At 36.7% G+C, this 16,791-nt stretch overlaps 1 protein-coding gene across 13 annotated transcripts in view; it reads left to right on the top strand.

The window, feature by feature from the left end:
* PCNX1 (pecanex 1) overlaps window positions 1–16,791 on the top strand; it is a 94,898-nt gene that overhangs the window by 57,810 nt on the left and 20,297 nt on the right. For all 13 annotated transcript variants that reach the window (XR_009207907.1, XM_058420834.1, XM_040068770.2 and 10 more), the window contains 13 exons: window positions 1,979–2,089; window positions 2,567–2,658; window positions 3,918–4,027; window positions 5,687–5,792; window positions 7,573–7,665; window positions 9,165–9,315; window positions 10,870–11,011; window positions 12,396–12,573; window positions 12,958–13,066; window positions 13,669–13,798; window positions 14,936–14,994; window positions 15,791–16,006; window positions 16,395–16,648. Coding sequence is in view for 12 of the 13 variants with exons in the window: in XM_058420834.1 (XP_058276817.1) it covers window positions 1,979–2,089; window positions 2,567–2,658; window positions 3,918–4,027; window positions 5,687–5,792; window positions 7,573–7,665; window positions 9,165–9,315; window positions 10,870–11,011; window positions 12,396–12,573; window positions 12,958–13,066; window positions 13,669–13,798; window positions 14,936–14,994; window positions 15,791–16,006; window positions 16,395–16,648 (1,751 nt within the window). In the remaining variant the exon portion in view is untranslated. The remainder of the gene's footprint in view (window positions 1–1,978; window positions 2,090–2,566; window positions 2,659–3,917; window positions 4,028–5,686; window positions 5,793–7,572; window positions 7,666–9,164; window positions 9,316–10,869; window positions 11,012–12,395; window positions 12,574–12,957; window positions 13,067–13,668; window positions 13,799–14,935; window positions 14,995–15,790; window positions 16,007–16,394; window positions 16,649–16,791) is intronic.

Genomic DNA, 16,791 nt, shown 5'->3' with positions numbered 1-16,791 from the left:
TCTTCCAATTAAAAAATCAGATTACCAGAACAGCTTACTCTACAAAAAAAAACCTGAAAACAAAACATGCCACCCCCCCCAGCAATAAAATAACCCAAACTGAAACCAAAACAAACCCTCAAAACCCAAAATGATAAAACACCAAACAAAAACAAAGCCCCACCAAACAAAAACAAAGCCCCACCAACCTGCACATCACATCCTACTTCACCTTGCCATGTGATACACTTGCCCTTTGAGCAACTCTTAACTGTTGCTGAAGCACTGTTTCCAAAAGCTTCGTGTGTACTGCAGACCAGTCTGGCTGTTAGCAAACGTACTTTGGTAAAAAGGTATAAAATCTCAGCTGCCTTTTTTCCTGTTCCCAGGCAGAGGTACTGCAGGGCACGGCAAGCTTTGTGTTTAGATAACGTGAATGTTGTCTCCTTGCCAACAACAAAGTGAGGACTAGCATAAATGCTTTATTTTGCGTCCCACCTATTGCACTTGATCAATTGCTCTAAATCTGCTCCACATTTATAATAATTATTTTATCTTTTCACCTAGTTGGTCACTGTTAGAAAACAATCATGTTGCGGACTGTAAAAGCATCAAAAATACTGGCTTTTTGCTGGACTACTCTATCAAAATTGTGTATTCCCAGCGCTGTGTAGTAATTTTGTTTCCAATGGGCCCAAGGTAGTTTGACTTACAGACTTTTGGGGAATAACTTCTTAAGCTGTCAGTGACAGAACACTCTATTTGCCTTCTGTGTTAGCTTCCTTGAGTATTGATTTGAAACAGAGGTTTGACTTGAGAATTTTGAAAAAGTATTTTCTTTAGGTATTGAAGAGCTGGTCTGTAGTCCTGTATTTCCTAATTAGTGTCAGTAAAAAATACAGAATTCAGTGTTTTGCCCAGGCTTGCAACCTTTGTGGTTTTAGATTATATTGTTTAGCATTATTATGGAGAAGGGGAAAAAATCAGATTCTCATTATCTATCTGACTGTAGATATTTCGAACATGATGTCTTTCAGTATTCAATCATTCTGTGCATATAAAATTAGTAAATTAAATTTGAGACTTGTGTGCTTTACAAGATACTTTAAAGTCTGTTTCTTCTTTTGGACGCTGAAGCTACAAGTCAATAAGATGATACAAAAATCCTCCCTAAACTGCCAGATTTTATCTGCTAGTGTTATTTTTGTTATTTGATCTTTCTATCTTTAACAGCTTACAATATGCTGTTACACGTGAATTAGATATGAACTACTGTATCTGAATGTGAATAGAAGATGATTTCTGCATCTTTTATTCTTTAAGATGGAAAGTAAATGATATGTACACATTGAGACCTACGATTTTCTGTATTGAAATTAGGTGGTATTCATTTATCTTTACATTCTGAAATCCTGTAATTTGCAGGTGTTTTCATGACTCATACAGTTGTCTGTTCTTGTTAAAGTAACCCAAACCAAACAAACAGAAACCCCAGTCATTTAGGATTAGAACTTTCAGAAGTGGTGTGGGAAAATGAGTAAAATCGTCAGATGTTTTTAGCGGCAGAAAACCCGGAGGTGGAGTGCTTGGCTTCCGTTACGTCAGAGTGCTGGTGTTGGGTTGCTCCTGGAACTCCAGACAGGCAGTTAGGCTCGGATAAGCCTCACTGAGTGAAAACTTAAAAGTCTAATCTGTAAACACTCCTGCCTGATCTTTGCTAAATAAAAATGGAAAGCCTGAATTGGCCTGTGTCCATGTCTACAGCAATTAAAAGGAAAGTTCTATTGATTTGTATGACCTCTGTATTCAGTCAGTTCTGAGTCATTGAAGTAGAACTTTACATAATGTATATTCTCCTTAGAAATTTATAATGGAAATACTTCAGTGATGTTGAGTTAAAATTGGGTGTGTGATACCCGAAATCTTAGAACTGCAAGCTTATTTTTCAGTTTGCTTCTTTCATATTCACCACTTTTTCAACTTTTTTTTTTTCCTGTAGTGTTTACACTATGTTTCCCTATAGTATTCTTCATTGGTCTCCTGCCTCAGGTGAATACATTTGTGATGTATCTCTGTGAACAGCTGGACATTCATGTCTTTGGTGGCAATGGTGAGTGTTGTGTTTTGTGTCAGTGGCAAAAGTATGAGATGCGGAGCAGCCAAGATCAGTATGTTAGTTAAAAAATTAAGTGGTTACACTATTTTTGTTGCTACCTTCTAAACATAAAATACTTAATTGTATTTTTAAAAAGCCTAAAAGTCTTCTGATTGATTATTGAGAAACAGAATTACTGGCCTCCTAAGTCTGTCACTTTCTTCCTTAACTGGTTTCTATTGCAGTTAACTATTCACATAGTAAAGTGGTTTAATGACTAAGGAAGTTTAAAAAGTCACATAAAATCCTCTTGATAAAAATCAATTGTAGGGGAAGATACAAGTAGCTGCTCTGGTTTGAATTGTCTTTTTTTTACAGTAGGGGAAACTAGGGGGCTTATACCTTAAACAAACTGAATTATTTTGTATTCTCACTTAAGATAACATGTTTGTGTTTGTTTTGTTTTTTCCTTTTCATTTCTGTGAAATTCAGCTACCACAAGCCTGCTTGCAGCACTTTACAGTTTCATCTGTAGTATTGTGGCAGTAGCATTGTTGTATGGACTGTGCTATGGTGCCCTGAAGGTGAGAAAAAATTTATGCGCAGTAAACATTATTGCTTTGGGGTTTGTTCTCTGCTTCCTTCTATATTAAGTAACTAAAGTATACAACTGCTGAATTAGAAATATTGGTTTGATTTACTAGGGTTTCATACTTGCTCAGCTGTGATGTCAATAAAGGGGATGCAGTGCAGGAACAAAGCAGCTTTTTTTTCCTATTAAAAGGTGTGTGATTTGTGCCTACTCTAACAGGCTTTTTTTTTTTTGTTGAAAACGCATGGCGCTTTCCATCCATTCCCTTCTACATTAGTTCTTGAAAATATCATGCAAGTGACCTGTGTTCTAGCAGCCTGCATGTACTTGTATGTTAACCTCTCAAAATGGCCCATGCTAAGTATTTTTTTCTGGTGCTGCAAAAGTGGAATATTTTCTGATTACTATTTACTTGAGAAGAAACAAATAAATAGTTTATAGTATCAAAGTGAAGATGTGTGCCTATCTGAAGGGGAGAGTTAGAGTTGGCTGGCAAAGGGACCCCCCCCTGTTTTTCTTGCTTGAAATGTTGTTTGAAAACAGTATGGAGTGTGGTGCTGGTTCTGTTGATTCTTTTCAGGTGTGTCCATAATCAGACAAGCTCAGTTGACAATAAATTGTAGCATGTGTGAGTCCAACTCAGAGTTGACTGGCTTTTCCATATTATCACAGAGTAGAAAGTTCCTAGAGGAGTTACTCCCCTGATGCTATCACCTGCAGGACATCATTAGCTTTTCGTGAATTTGTACACTTGTCTCATTAGCCTTTTGTAAACACACCCATCTAAGACAAACAAGCCTTAGCAAAGAATATCTGTTTCATCTTTGCAGATCCAGTGAAGATCAGAAAAATGCAAATAAAGCTGCTGTTTAGTCTGCATTCAGCACATCAGAAAAAATAAATCTTGAGTCCAAATACATATCATCTTCAAAATTAAGAAGTGACTAAATACAGCTCTTAAGAGCCTGTGTTCTCAAGGAATGCAGGAAATGCTTCATAATGGTTTTGAGAAATGATGACTGTTTAATGATTGAGATGATGTAGACTTGAGGGATGTGCACTGCATTAGAGTTTCTGATGTATAGTTAGATGTAGGTAAAGGTGGAACAATTTTTTTATACAGAAAGCCATGGCTTATTTTTGTGGAATTGTAGTTAATTTCTCTGTTCTCTGTGATATACATAATTCTTCTGTGTCAGATAAGTGGGGTGTACTTTCTCCTTTTTATTAACATTTTGTTTCTGTCTCCAGGATTCCTGGGATGGGCAGCATATTCCAGTTCTCTTCTCCATATTTTGTGGTTTGTTAGTGGCAATATCGTATCATCTCAGCAGACAAAGCAGTGACCCTTCTGTACTTTTGTAAGTGACTCAGTTTGTTTCTCTTCTCAAAGGAAGATGCAAGTTGCAAGGAAAAACTATGAAAAATGTTATTACTTAGTACTGTTGGAACTTGTACTCACCAGCATTAATCAAAAATTGTATATTCCTGGTTAGCTAGACATTCTCACATTTTGCATCTAGTTCCTTCTCTAACAATGATCTTTTTTCTGGCTTCTGGTAAATCCGCTTACATGCCAAAATCTGATTTAACTGCCTGTTGATACTCTACAAAATGTCAGTCAGGTGCCATCTTTCTGCTGGTGGGTTTCTTGGGAATAACATACACCCTTTCTGTGTTTAAGGAGGTCCTCAAGGCACTGATTTTAAACTGAAGTTTAAAAGGGGCTTCTTTAACAACACTTTTCACTTCATTTGTTGGTGTATTCTTATATAGAGTGTGTGCTCCAGGCACTTGCTCAAATAATTATGCTAAATTATAAAGATCTGTTTTGGTGATGAATATTCCCATCTAGCATGGAGAAACAGGTATTCATGTTATTCTGAGTTGGAGTAGAGATCTGATGCTGAGGGTGTTTGATTCGGTTAATACATGTAGAACGAAATAGTTCCAGCAGGAGAAGCACCTCCCCCAGAACAGCCAATAAAAGCTCAGCCACGTTCCTAGGTTAGGCAGAGCTTGAACTTGGATTTAAATGTAAACATAATGTTGGATGAATCTGATAAATAGTGGCCTGGGGTAGATAGTGGAGGACCTCCTCTGTGAACAACAAAATTAATGATTCATGAGTGTTTACACCAGAGGAAATTCCTTATCTTTCGGTTGACCACTAAACCTTGTCCAATTACTCTTAGTTCAGTTGATAAGAGGTTGTTTTCCCTAGATACTTGTTCTTTTGTTCTTTCTAAAAACTAAAGCCTGGATGTTCATATTTGACGTGCAATTTCACCTGTTGAGCCAGATGTGGCACAGTTAAGCACTGTAATATAGCTGTAAGCTGTATTTCATTGCAATAAAATTTTCATTTGAAGATCTAGGGCTTGTTCTGTAATGATCTTCCTGTCCATAAAATGAAATAATATTTCTGCACTATGTATAGTGATGTAAAAATAATCACACTGAGAGATTGCCAGCCAACTGGTTATGGCTAGTAACATTGTAGGTGGGCTTCTGAAAGCATGAGTGTAAGGTTTTGGGGCTTTAGTATCAGCAAGGCCTGCTAAGAATTTAGAAGTTTGATCAGCATGGCTAATTTATTAATTAATCGGGCTAGAATAGATTTCTTTTGTTGTTGCTGTTGAACTAAACCAAAGAATTTATGTTTTTTTAAATGGCGTTGACAAATAGACCACTTCTAAATTTTGCACGTTTCTGTTCAGTTATTTATGCATTCAAGTTTTGTTGCATGATTGCTAAATTTCACTTAAAATTCCATTTTTGTTCAATTATTCTGTGTTGCTACTAGAGAAACGCAGTTTGAACATCTGGCTGCTGCTCTTTAATAGTCAGTTGTGTTCTGTACTACAGAGACCTAATTCTTTAATAGTTGATATCTCTAAATTTGCTCAGCTATGTGCAAGCACTGATGTGCCAAAATTATTTTTTGTGATAAATATGTGATAGAACTTCTGATTTTGATATTATTATACTTTTCACTGGATTTTTTTCTTTATTTTAAGCTCTTTAGTGCAATCAAAATTTTTTCCTAATTCTGAAGACAAAAACCCTGAGGATCCTCTGTCTGAAGTAAAAGATCCTTTACCTGAGAAGCTTAGAAATTCTGTGGTAAGTAGGATTTTGAATTCCTGTTTCTTTTAAAATTCCATTTAAGCATTTGTGTTACGTTGGTTTATGTAGCATCTGTGTGGATCTTGCTTAGCTCACACTTGTCAGTTGGCATGGTTCTAGTTAGAATGGGTATCGCAGCATTTCCTTTCAGTCTGCAGCTGAACTCATGTGCTACACCTGGAGTGTGGTGCTGATACTGCAATTTTAGGTTATGTAAAAGCAGAGAGCTGGAATTCCCTGGTGTGGATTCAGTGAAGCATTACTGAGGATCTTAATTTAGCTCATAGATGCCAATAGGATGATGCTTGCTTTTGTGCAGAAGTTAGTGGGAAAGAGTTAATGGTGGCAAAGCTACATTGACTCAGTATTTCTAATAATTGTTAGGAAGAGCTTTGTGCTTGCTGTTCCAGAAGTGGAAAATAAAAATGATGGGAAGTATTTTGGGGCTTTTTGTGGTTTGTTCGGATGGCTAAGTTTTGTTTCCTTTCTATTGGAAGCAGATGTAACCTGTTCCACTTACTTAAACACTACTTCAAATTTTTAGTACAAATTGACTCTAAATATTTATGGAAGTAGTAATATTTAAACATTATTCTTTTTCACACAATGTAGCAATAAGTAAGAGACTTAAGAAGCTTAGTATGTTTAACTTGTACAAAAGAGGGTTGAATATTCATTTCGCTTTGCATAGGGCTCCGCTGTACACTGAGCTGTATAGGTGGGTTTTCCATAATACAGAAGATACAAGCATGATGAGGTGCAGTGTGTGGAAACTGTAAATAAATACTTAGAGCAGAGAAAGTGCAGTTCTTTTAACACTTAGCAGGAGAGAGTGACCACAGGAGCTGCAAGCTCCTCTTTAGCTCTCAAACTGTGGCATTAGTTTTCAAGGGGGCAGAGGAGCTGAGGATTTTGATAGTCTTTCTTAGGGTGGCTTTTAAAATCAGGACAACTGATTTAAAAAAGTAAGTTAAAGCCCAAGAAGTTAATGCTTCACAGCAGTAATTGCTGTGTGTAATTATTTGGCCAATTTTGGAGCAGATAATCCTTTAATGATTTTCTGGGTGTAAATATTAATGCTGTTTTTACCGAGTAGGAACAAATCTTGAGGCTTCCAGTTGCTACGGCCCTAAGTACGCATTGCCCCCTTGTGGCCGAGTCTGGCATTACTAGTTTAGGGCGGGGTGTTGCCCTTTATCAACGGCTTTATTTTCATTTTTATGGGTAATGGAAAATTCAGACTCGTTCCTCGGAGTCATTCCAAAGCTATGCTTTACCCTTCTGCAAAGAAAGCTTAAGGAGCCTGGTTGTTTCACCTGATTGGTAGCTCTGCCTAGGCAACACTCTTCCAGATCTTAACTATTCTGTAGTTTAAACAGTTCTTAGAACATAAAGGGGAACTTTGATTGTCCCTTCCAGTGCTTTCATCAGTGCTTTAAGGGGATCCTTGCACCACCTCACAGTCCAGGATTAGAGAATATATTTGGTATATTGATTTGTCCTGTCCCACTATAAACACGCGTCTTTCACTTAGTTGAGCTGATGCTCTTAGCTGTAAGATTTGTCTTCTGAAATGTTTAAGAACTTCAGTGGAAATAGTTAACACTGGCACAACTGAAAAAAAAAATCTTTAATCAGTTTCAGTGTTACTGTATTTATGTATTAAGGAGGTGTTGAAAGGTTGGACTCTACGTTGGGGGTATTTTCCAGCTTTAATGATTCCAAGAGGTCAACCAAAGCTGGTATTTTCTAAAATTATTTTATTTTGACTCTGCAGAGTGAACGATTGCAGTCTGACCTGATTGTGTGCATAGTCATTGGTGTCCTCTATTTTGCAATTCATGTCAGTACAGTATTTACAGTTTTACAGGTAAGATGTTACTTCATGTCTTCAATTTGCCTTCTGTATTCAAATGTTTTGGTGTGATATAAAGTGTATTCTGGCAGCTCACTGAATCTTCTGGCTAATTTCACATGGCTTTTAAACATACAGCATGACAAGTACATGACTGAAGGTATTCACTTTTATATGCTCAAAAGTTCATCTTCCCTAGCTCTTTCCTACTTCCTTTTTATGTTCTAGACTTTTTTTTAGGCTCTGACACAAAACACCCTCTTTTGAGCCATGTATCTCAATTAAATAGTGTCAGTGTTATTTTGAAATAAGGAAAAATGAAACTTAAAAAAAAAGTTTAAAATGTTTAGTGGTTAAAGTTTGAGGGGCTGAATCTTGACTCAGCAGTTCCATGCTGGCATGGCTCTTTGTAGACTGCAGTATAGGGCAGTACCCCTTTGTTGGAATGATTATTTACAGGACTTCAAAGTTTCAAGTTTTTGATTTGTAAGACTACCTAGTGTTACTACTTTAGGTACTTTTAATGTCTGTATGTGACTCTTGATGATATGGGACTAGATCCTGTGCTTGAACTTAAGTAAAGCAGTTTCCCTCAAGAACTGCAGTTACTGAGTTTCTTATTTTGGTATTCCTGTTATGGAACCATTGACTAGTTTATGAATACCCTTATGTAAGGCAGATGAAAATTTCTGGCATGTGTTTTAGAAGGATTTTGCCTTCCCATTGCTGCCTAAAGTTAAAGCAAGAAACTAATTTTAAAAAGTATATGCATTTAGGTAACTTCATGTCTTCAGGTGAAGTGCATTACTTAAGCATGTGTATTTGTGTTTTCTGAGGAAAATATCCCTTCTGTTATTGTAGGTCTGGATTTCAGTACTCCACCTGACTGGTGCTTTCCCCCAAGTTTGAGAGATTTGGCTTTATGCTCTTCACCAGTTGTATATTTCAATAGGCTTGGGCTTCATGGAATTCACAAAGAACTTATGACAAGATAATGCAATCCCAGTTTTTAATGTGCTGAAAGCATTATTGTGGAATCCAACCATCATCCTTGTTAATTTTGCAGTATTTTGTGACTTCTGTGGAAGGGAATGGTCTTGTGGGAGACTTCTTACCTTCCCAAGTGAATGTCAAATTAATGATTTGTTTTTGCTTATTCTTATACCTCCTTTTATCCAGCAGATGGAAATGTAAATTGGGTTCAGCCTTTAGAGAATAATACCTTTATAAAATGAAATGCATATGGGTCAGAAGCAATGGACTCTGAAAGAAGATTGGTGTACTATTTTTACTTGAAAGTACATTTCAACTTAGTGAAAATTCATTAGATACGAAGGGGGTTTTTTCTCACAGGTTTTCTTGTTTTATCTTAAAATTGGTAGTACAGTTTCTCATGAAGAAATACATTAGTATTGCAGGAGCACCTGCCCATGTGCTGGAAAATACACTAGCAAAGTAATATTTTATTTTGTTTATAAAGCACAAATCTTAATTTCTTCAATTCTTCTTTTTAGCCTATTTTAAGTTATGTTCTCTATGCATTGGTGGGTACGGTAGGCTTTGTGACCCATTACGTTCTGCCTCAACTCCGAAAGCAGCTTCCTTGGCATTGCTTTTCTCACCCACTGCTGAAAACCAAGGAATACCATCAGTTTGAAGTCCGGAGTAAGTATTGTATCTAACGCTTTCTTGAGCTTGCTGTAGTTGCTGACCAACTTGTGTTACCTTTTGATATACTTAATCTCTTTATTGTTCTCATCACTGGAGGATTTCGTTATATCTGATCTGTAAATGTATTAGTTTCTCTGTTCCTCATGCTTTGATGCCATGACATTTTATGTATCTCTTAAATGATGATGATAATACCAGTGTTAACATTATCTCAGAGAAGTTCCATTAAAACATAGTATTCAAAATCTTAAGTGGTAAAATTTGTACTTATGATTGCCTCAAGAATTTTTCATAAAGATCAAGTGTGTTTCACTGTGTATTTCCTCAACATAACAAGTTTTCAGATGTTTTAGAGGGTTAGGCATGCTGCATTCTGGTGGAGACTTCATCCTGGCACTAATTTGATTTATTAATATTATTGTCAACATATTTAACAATAGAAAATAGTGCAAGTGGTCAATTGATGGATGAAGACAAAGGACCAGTCTTACAACTTGATCTGCATAGATGTGCTTGCAGCTTGTGCTAAAGTTTTCATGGAATCTTTCCCCAGAGATGCAGAAAAGATGAAGTTATACTGCTTATCAGTTTTCCAGGAAGAATAAATGTTGTGGTAGATTATGAGGACTTCACTGTTGGAGCGTTTTTATTGTTAACAGCGGATTTAAGAAATTCCTGTCTAAACTGCCTTGGAATCAACTGAAACTATTTTGGATTTTCTCTTTAAATAGTTATCAAAACATGAGAAGCATTCTGCTGCTTTCAGGAGCAGAGAATTACTAGAATTGATTTGCAAACTTTCTACCTTTGTAGCAGCCATTCAATATGGTCTTTTCATTGGTGTGTCTAACTGTGGGAATTTTTTTCCCCCAGTGATTTCATGTAAAGATGGATAAATATGAATAGCAGTTGTAGTATGATGTCAGACTTTATTTGGAAGAAGTGAAAAGTGTAACTATATGTTGAAGTCTTTAATCTCTAAATCTAGAAAAGCTACAGTTAGTGCCCTTTATGTATGCATCAATGTTTACCATAACTTTAGATATTAAATCTTCTAGCCTGTATTGTAGAATAAATCTTTTTATCTTAATTTGCATTAATTTGAAACATACCTTACAATTCTTGTGGAAGTTTGAAAAAAGTTGCTCAAGTGACAGACGCTGGCAGGTTACATAGGCTCTTCTGTATTGTGGAGTTGTAAACCAGGAGTCCTTCAGAGTGAATAGGGTTTAAAAACATCCTTTTGTGTGAGATAAAGTGCATAATTTCAAACAGCTCCATCAATAGCAATGTTGAATTATTGAAGAGGTGGAAACCAGTTTGTTTCCTTCTGCGTACAGTGAGCAAGCAGCTTGCAAGCTGTTCTATTGTGTGAACATGGCAAATACTCTACTGGGGCCACTGACAGGAGCTTATCTTCATTTTGGTTAAGTGAAACCACAGAAGTGGTTAGTCCATGTTAATTGGATGAAGAATCTTTATTTTGAAACCAGAGATTTTTGATTTGACAGCGCCATCTGATTTCTTCTTTTTAATACATCTTGACAGATGCTGCACATGTTATGTGGTTTGAGAAACTTCACATTTGGCTCCTTTTTGTAGAGAAGAATGTTATCTATCCACTGATAGTCCTCAATGAGCTCAGTAGCAGCGCTAAGAATATTGCTAGTCCAAAGAAACTGGATACTGAGTAAGTACAAAAGGCTATTAAGTAATCTTGAGTGTGTCTGCTGTGGTGGAAAGTTAAACAGTGACTTGTGGCATCATTGGGAAGACAGAGCACCTTAATGGTATTGTCTTAAGAGTAAGGCAAGGAATGAATAAAGCTTTTCTTTTTTTGAAAGCCTGTATAAAGCTGACTTAAACTGATTGGTGTATTGCACTGTTATACTAGGCACTCCTGCAAAGATAAATCATTCAACTCGTAGCATATACCATGAAGATGACATGTTGTGGAATTACCTAGTAGTGTAATAAGTTTGCTTGTTGAGCTACAGAGTCTATAATATGATTATCCAGATGGCAAGTTCAAGATAGGGCTATGTTCTGGTATTTTATCAGGTATAAATTTCAGACTTGTTCCCTGAGTTGGTGTGCCAGTGGGCTGCCCCTCTGTAGCTTTCTTCTCTCATCAAGGAATTCCCCAGGTTTCCTAGCCCCTAAGAATGGTCCATATCTAGATGGAATTGCACATTGCTTCTTAAACTGAGTTTTAGTTATAATCCCTTGAGCAGTGTATCTGACTGTCTCAGCAAATGATAGCTCAGGAATAGGCCCTGCATTTTTTGCCTCCAAGAAACAGTAACCAGGTGTCTTTTTTGGATTTGAAGTTCTATTAACTTAGAACAAAAGAAAGTATAAATATTGAAATGAAACAGAAAATATTTTGGGGGGCAGGTTGTTAGATTAATTCTGTGGGGTGGTGTATGGCTTTTTTGGCTTTCTTAATTTTAATCCCTGCACCTAGTAAATTCTTGCTTTGGGTTCATTATCACAGTCACTGTGAGACCTTTGGGAGGAGTATTGCCATTATGTTACTTTAACTTCTTTTTTAAATAACCCTTTGATACGTCAGTTGCTATGTCTGAAAAAAATGGCAGTTAGCTCAATAGAAATTAGAGCAGTATAGTCATGCAGGAAATGATAACCCAGTGTTCATTAACATCCTGTTGATGATTAATCTAGCATTTTCACATTGTAGTATTCATAACCTAAATTAAAGACCAGGTTTCTCTTCAGTCTACAAGGATATTTCATCTCCTAATTTTTTTTATTTCTCTCTTAGTGACACACTTAGAAATAATGTGAATTCTTGAACATTGATTGGCTTGAGAGTACTGATGAAAATATTTAGATAGTAACCTTTAGTTACCTTTAAAGAAATAAAAAACAAATGTGAAATTGTCTTTTAAAAACCAACATATCATTAACATTACCCCCCTGCCTCAAATTCCAAAAGCAAACCCAAATCAAAGTTTGATGAGATCGTTATTGCATGACAGCACAACTTAAGTGGTCTTTTTACCTTTTTCAAATAATAGATAATAACTGTTTTGTGTGACTTCCTTACACAGGTTGGGTGCTTTAATGATCACAATAGCTGGCTTGAAGTTACTGCGTTCTTCATTCAGTAGCCCAACGTGCCAGTATGTCACTGTTATTTTCACAGTGCTCTTCTTTACTTTTGATTACAAAAGTTTTACTGAGACCATGCTGCTAGATCTCTTCTTCATGTCCATACTCTTCAGCAAGGTAACTTTTTAACTCTATTTTTAGGTGTTTCAGTTCATCCAAAGGGGAAAACAGATGGTTACTCCTATCTGATAGGTAATCTTGCAGATTCTCAGTTTTTTGTAACAGATATGCTGTAAGGCAACTAAGACTTCACCTTCCCAAAGCATTTATGTTGGCTTGAGAAACCATATGTAACTTTCTAAACATCTCCTGAGTTTGTAAGTAGAGCAATGAAGCGTCTCTTATGATACTTGCTTTTATAATTACATCCTTTTTCTAAGTCTCAAAGCTTCTGGTGGATCAATAAGAACTCTAGGATGACCAGTAAATTCCTCAGGATGTGAAATATGTTGACTGTTAGCCAAAATACTGAATTGTTTTTCTCTTTTTTTTTCCCTATAGCTTTGGGAACTCTTTTATAAATTGAGATTTGTGTATACCTACATTGCTCCCTGGCAGATCACATGGGGATCTGCCTTCCATGCTTTTGCCCAGCCCTTTGCTGTGCCACGTATCCTTTTAAAATGCAAACTTTCTTCTGAAGTCATGTATTTATAATTTCTGAGTACTGCATTATAATGGATTCTCTGTTATGGGGTAAAACTGCTGAAGGAACAGGTTTGTCTAGTGAGTATTTACAAAGTAGCTGTGCACACTTTCTGCCTTGTTACAATGCTATGAATTATACCCTTACTGTAGGAATAGCATCCTGACCTAAAAGAAACATGGACCAGAAGTTATTCTGAAAATGACACAGCTTTTCTTTTGATACTCATCCCTTTTACAGGAGTCAATAATTATGGTTTTAGTCCTTGAGTTTTGCATTTTAAACTTCTGTAGGCTGGTTTTAATGGAGTGTTGAGTTAGTATTTTCAAGAGAGCTTTTGGGAATGACTGTCATGTCTAGTGCCAGATTTCCATCTATTTCTGTTTTTAACAACAAAAAGAATCCCCTTATTGCTGGAAATACTACAAATGTCTTTGCTGCATAGAAGTTCATAGAGATCTTGTTTTGCTCTTGGTTGCTGTTGCTGTCTTCTGTATTGAACATCATCACAGAAGCTAAAAAAAAGTAGTTGTTGCTTTGCTTTCCTTAATTCTCTTATCCTACAGATTCTGCCATGTTGTTTGTCCAAGCAGCTGTGTCAGCTTTCTTCTCTACTCCACTGAATCCTTTTCTGGGAAGTGCAATATTCATCACTTCATATGCCAGGCCTGTCAAATTCTGGGAAAGAGACTACAAGTAGGTGACATAATTGTTTTAAAAATTTTGGTTTTAATAGACTAGATATGTCTGAAGTGTTGGTTTGGAGGTTTTGTTTGGTTTTTTTAGCTTGCAAATATCTGCTATTTTTTTCCCTCAGAGAAAAATAGTATAAAGTTGTCATGGGTCAGTACAGTTTAGTTTTTTAGTTATAGAAGAAAGTAGTAAGTACCAAGACCAAAATTTAGTAAACGTGAAACCACTACAAAAGTGCTGAAAGTTTTCACTGAATGGGTTTCTGAAATAATGTAGCAGCTATTTTTCACACTAGGATCATTTTCTTCAGCTGCTTAAGTAATTTCTTAGAGGTATGCCATCCTGGTGTTTTTAAACGTGGAATTTATGGTATTGTGAAGTGCAATTTTAATCAAAAAGTGAGTTTATGTATGAAACGGTTTTGGGGAACAGTCCATAGGTGTGTTTTACCTATGTTGGCTATTGTTTTGCTCACAGCAAACTGGCTGAACTTGAAACAAAAATCTTTCAAAGTAAGGGGGGTTTTGTTCAAGGTGGGATCAGTAGTAAAAGAATCTTCAGGTCAGATTATGTTCTTTTTGTTTTATTTCTCTTAAGCTCCCTATTGCTGATAGCGTATCTGACCAATAAAATATTGCATGAACAGCGTAGGGCAAGTTGAGTGGATATTTCTGGTATTTCTTGTTTCCCTCCTAGCATTAGAATAATTTAAATGCAGTGTTCCAAATCTTAGATTAAAGCATTGTAGTTGTAATTTCAGACAATAAAAGAACTGTATTAAATTTAATCTTTCACTAAAGTATACTGAAATGTTAGTTGTGCTAATTTAATTGGTCTGAATTTATTCTCACATCTAAATCTTTGATACCTAAGAAAACATATGCACTTTAGACAAAAGTGCAAGATTATTCTGTGGCTATTTACTGTGGACAAACATTAATAGGAATTATAATGCCACCATACACAAAAAATACTTTTACATATGAGAAGAGCAGCAAATATGCATCTAAAATTATTTTAAAGTAACAGTTTGAATCTCTTTTGTTGGGAGTATTTAACACTATATTAATAGTTTATTTCCTTAGACATTCTTTCAGTAATATATTTTGTAGTAAGTGTGCTTTATTGTATTATTTTCAGCACAAAACGTGTGGATCATTCAAATACTAGACTGGCTTCGCAGCTGGATCGGAATCCAGGTAGCTCTCCTAGTTGGATTTCAGTAGTTAGTTTGGGGTTTTGGGGGGGGATTGGTTTCTTTAAGGGGGAGGGGTTGTTTGGGAAGTGGGTTGGTGGTTTGTTGGTTTTTTGTTTTATTTTGGTTTTTTTGAGGGTGAGTTTTTTATAGTTACTTTTTTTTTCCGAATGTGAATGGCTTTTATTGGATTTTTGTAGGATTCATGATGAGTTTGCACTCTGATCTTGTCCAACCATGCCCAACATCTGTTGCTCTGTCTCCCGTTAGTTTTTTTTTCCATCATCTCTCTTGCTTTATTCTTTAGGCTCTCCTATAAGTTTTTTGATTTCATTCTTAGGTTTGTGCTCCTGCTTTACCTTTTTATTTATAATTGTAGCAGCCATTAAGCTGTTTTGCATTTTATTCTTGAGGTATTTAAAAAGTGCTAAGTATTATTTGAGGGTGTCTTGATGCCACGGTAATGAGACCAGTGCAGCAGACATCACTGAGATATATCTGTGTTCATTTGCTTTTGCACTTTATTATCTTGAATAGGTTGATGGGAGATGCATGAGGGGAACTGAAGGAATAATTTGGAAAATGGAGGAGTGACTAAGAAAGTTTGGTTCAAAATATAAGTGTCACTTGGCATTCACTTGGAGTAGTTATTCCATGAAAAAGGGGAAGTGGGGGTAGAGTGTGACCTTGAAACAGCATTGTGGTTAAGAAGAGATAGGATTCAATGTGAAGTAATAATTGACATTCAAGCTTGATGTTTTTCTGCAGTTTCAGATAACCTAAACCAAATCTTCCTGCAGGTTCAGATGATAACAACCTGAATTCTATCTTCTATGAGCATTTAACCCGTTCCCTTCAGCACAGCTTATGTGGAGACTTGTTGTTGGGTCGCTGGGGAAACTACAGTACTGGGGACTGCTTCATCCTAGCCTCTGACTACCTCAATGCACTAGTACACCTTATAGAGATAGGAAACGGCTTGGTCACCTTCCAGCTGAGGGGGCTTGAATTCAGAGGTGAGTGTCTCAGATGTCCTTAGCTGTCTGCACTAAAATGTAGGCTTCTGCTTTGGAAACTGAAGTTCTTTTCAATTCTATCCTGGTACTTAATTGCATTGAAAATAGGCTGCAGGGCCTCGTGATGCTCCTGCCACTTGATGCTAAGTCCCTCTTTCCATTTTATTGCAATGTGGCTACTTTTTAGAGAAACCTACCTAAAATGGGATCCTAGAGTGATAAATTAAGCTGTCTAAATTTTTTGTGTGTCTTGGCAGATAGTTCACTTAGTGTTGAAAGAATTTAATTGTCAATAGGTTGAATTTTAAAGTCTTCTAAACACAAATTCACACTGTAGCAATCATATAAAGCATTCAACTCTTTCTTCTTTCCTCTGTTTTCTCCTAAGGAACTTACTGTCAGCAACGAGAAGTAGAGGCCATCACTGAAGGTGTGGAGGAAGATGAAGGCTTTTGTTGCTGTGAACCAGGCCACCTTCCTCACATGCTTTCCTTTAATGCTGCTTTTGGGCAGCGTTGGCTGGCTTGGGAAGTGCTAGTAACAAAGTATGTTCTGGAGGGTTACAGCATCACTGACAACAGCGCAGCTTCCATGCTTCAAGTCTTTGACCTCCGGAAGATTCTCACCACGTACTACGTGAAGGTGTGGTTCGGCTCAGTGCAGCCTGTGGGGGGAGGCTGGCTGGGCTGCACCTGGGAACTGCTCCATGTCTTCAGCTCATAATGTCTGTCACATGAGCATCCTAGGGAGTGGTGATAGTTACACATGTGTGAACACCTTCTGCA

This window comes from Hirundo rustica, chromosome 6, assembly GCF_015227805.2.
Source record: "Hirundo rustica isolate bHirRus1 chromosome 6, bHirRus1.pri.v3, whole genome shotgun sequence".
NCBI lineage: Eukaryota > Metazoa > Chordata > Aves > Passeriformes > Hirundinidae > Hirundo > Hirundo rustica.
The sequence above is the reverse complement of the archived record's forward strand: the minus strand, read 5'-3'. Positions and strand labels throughout refer to the sequence as shown.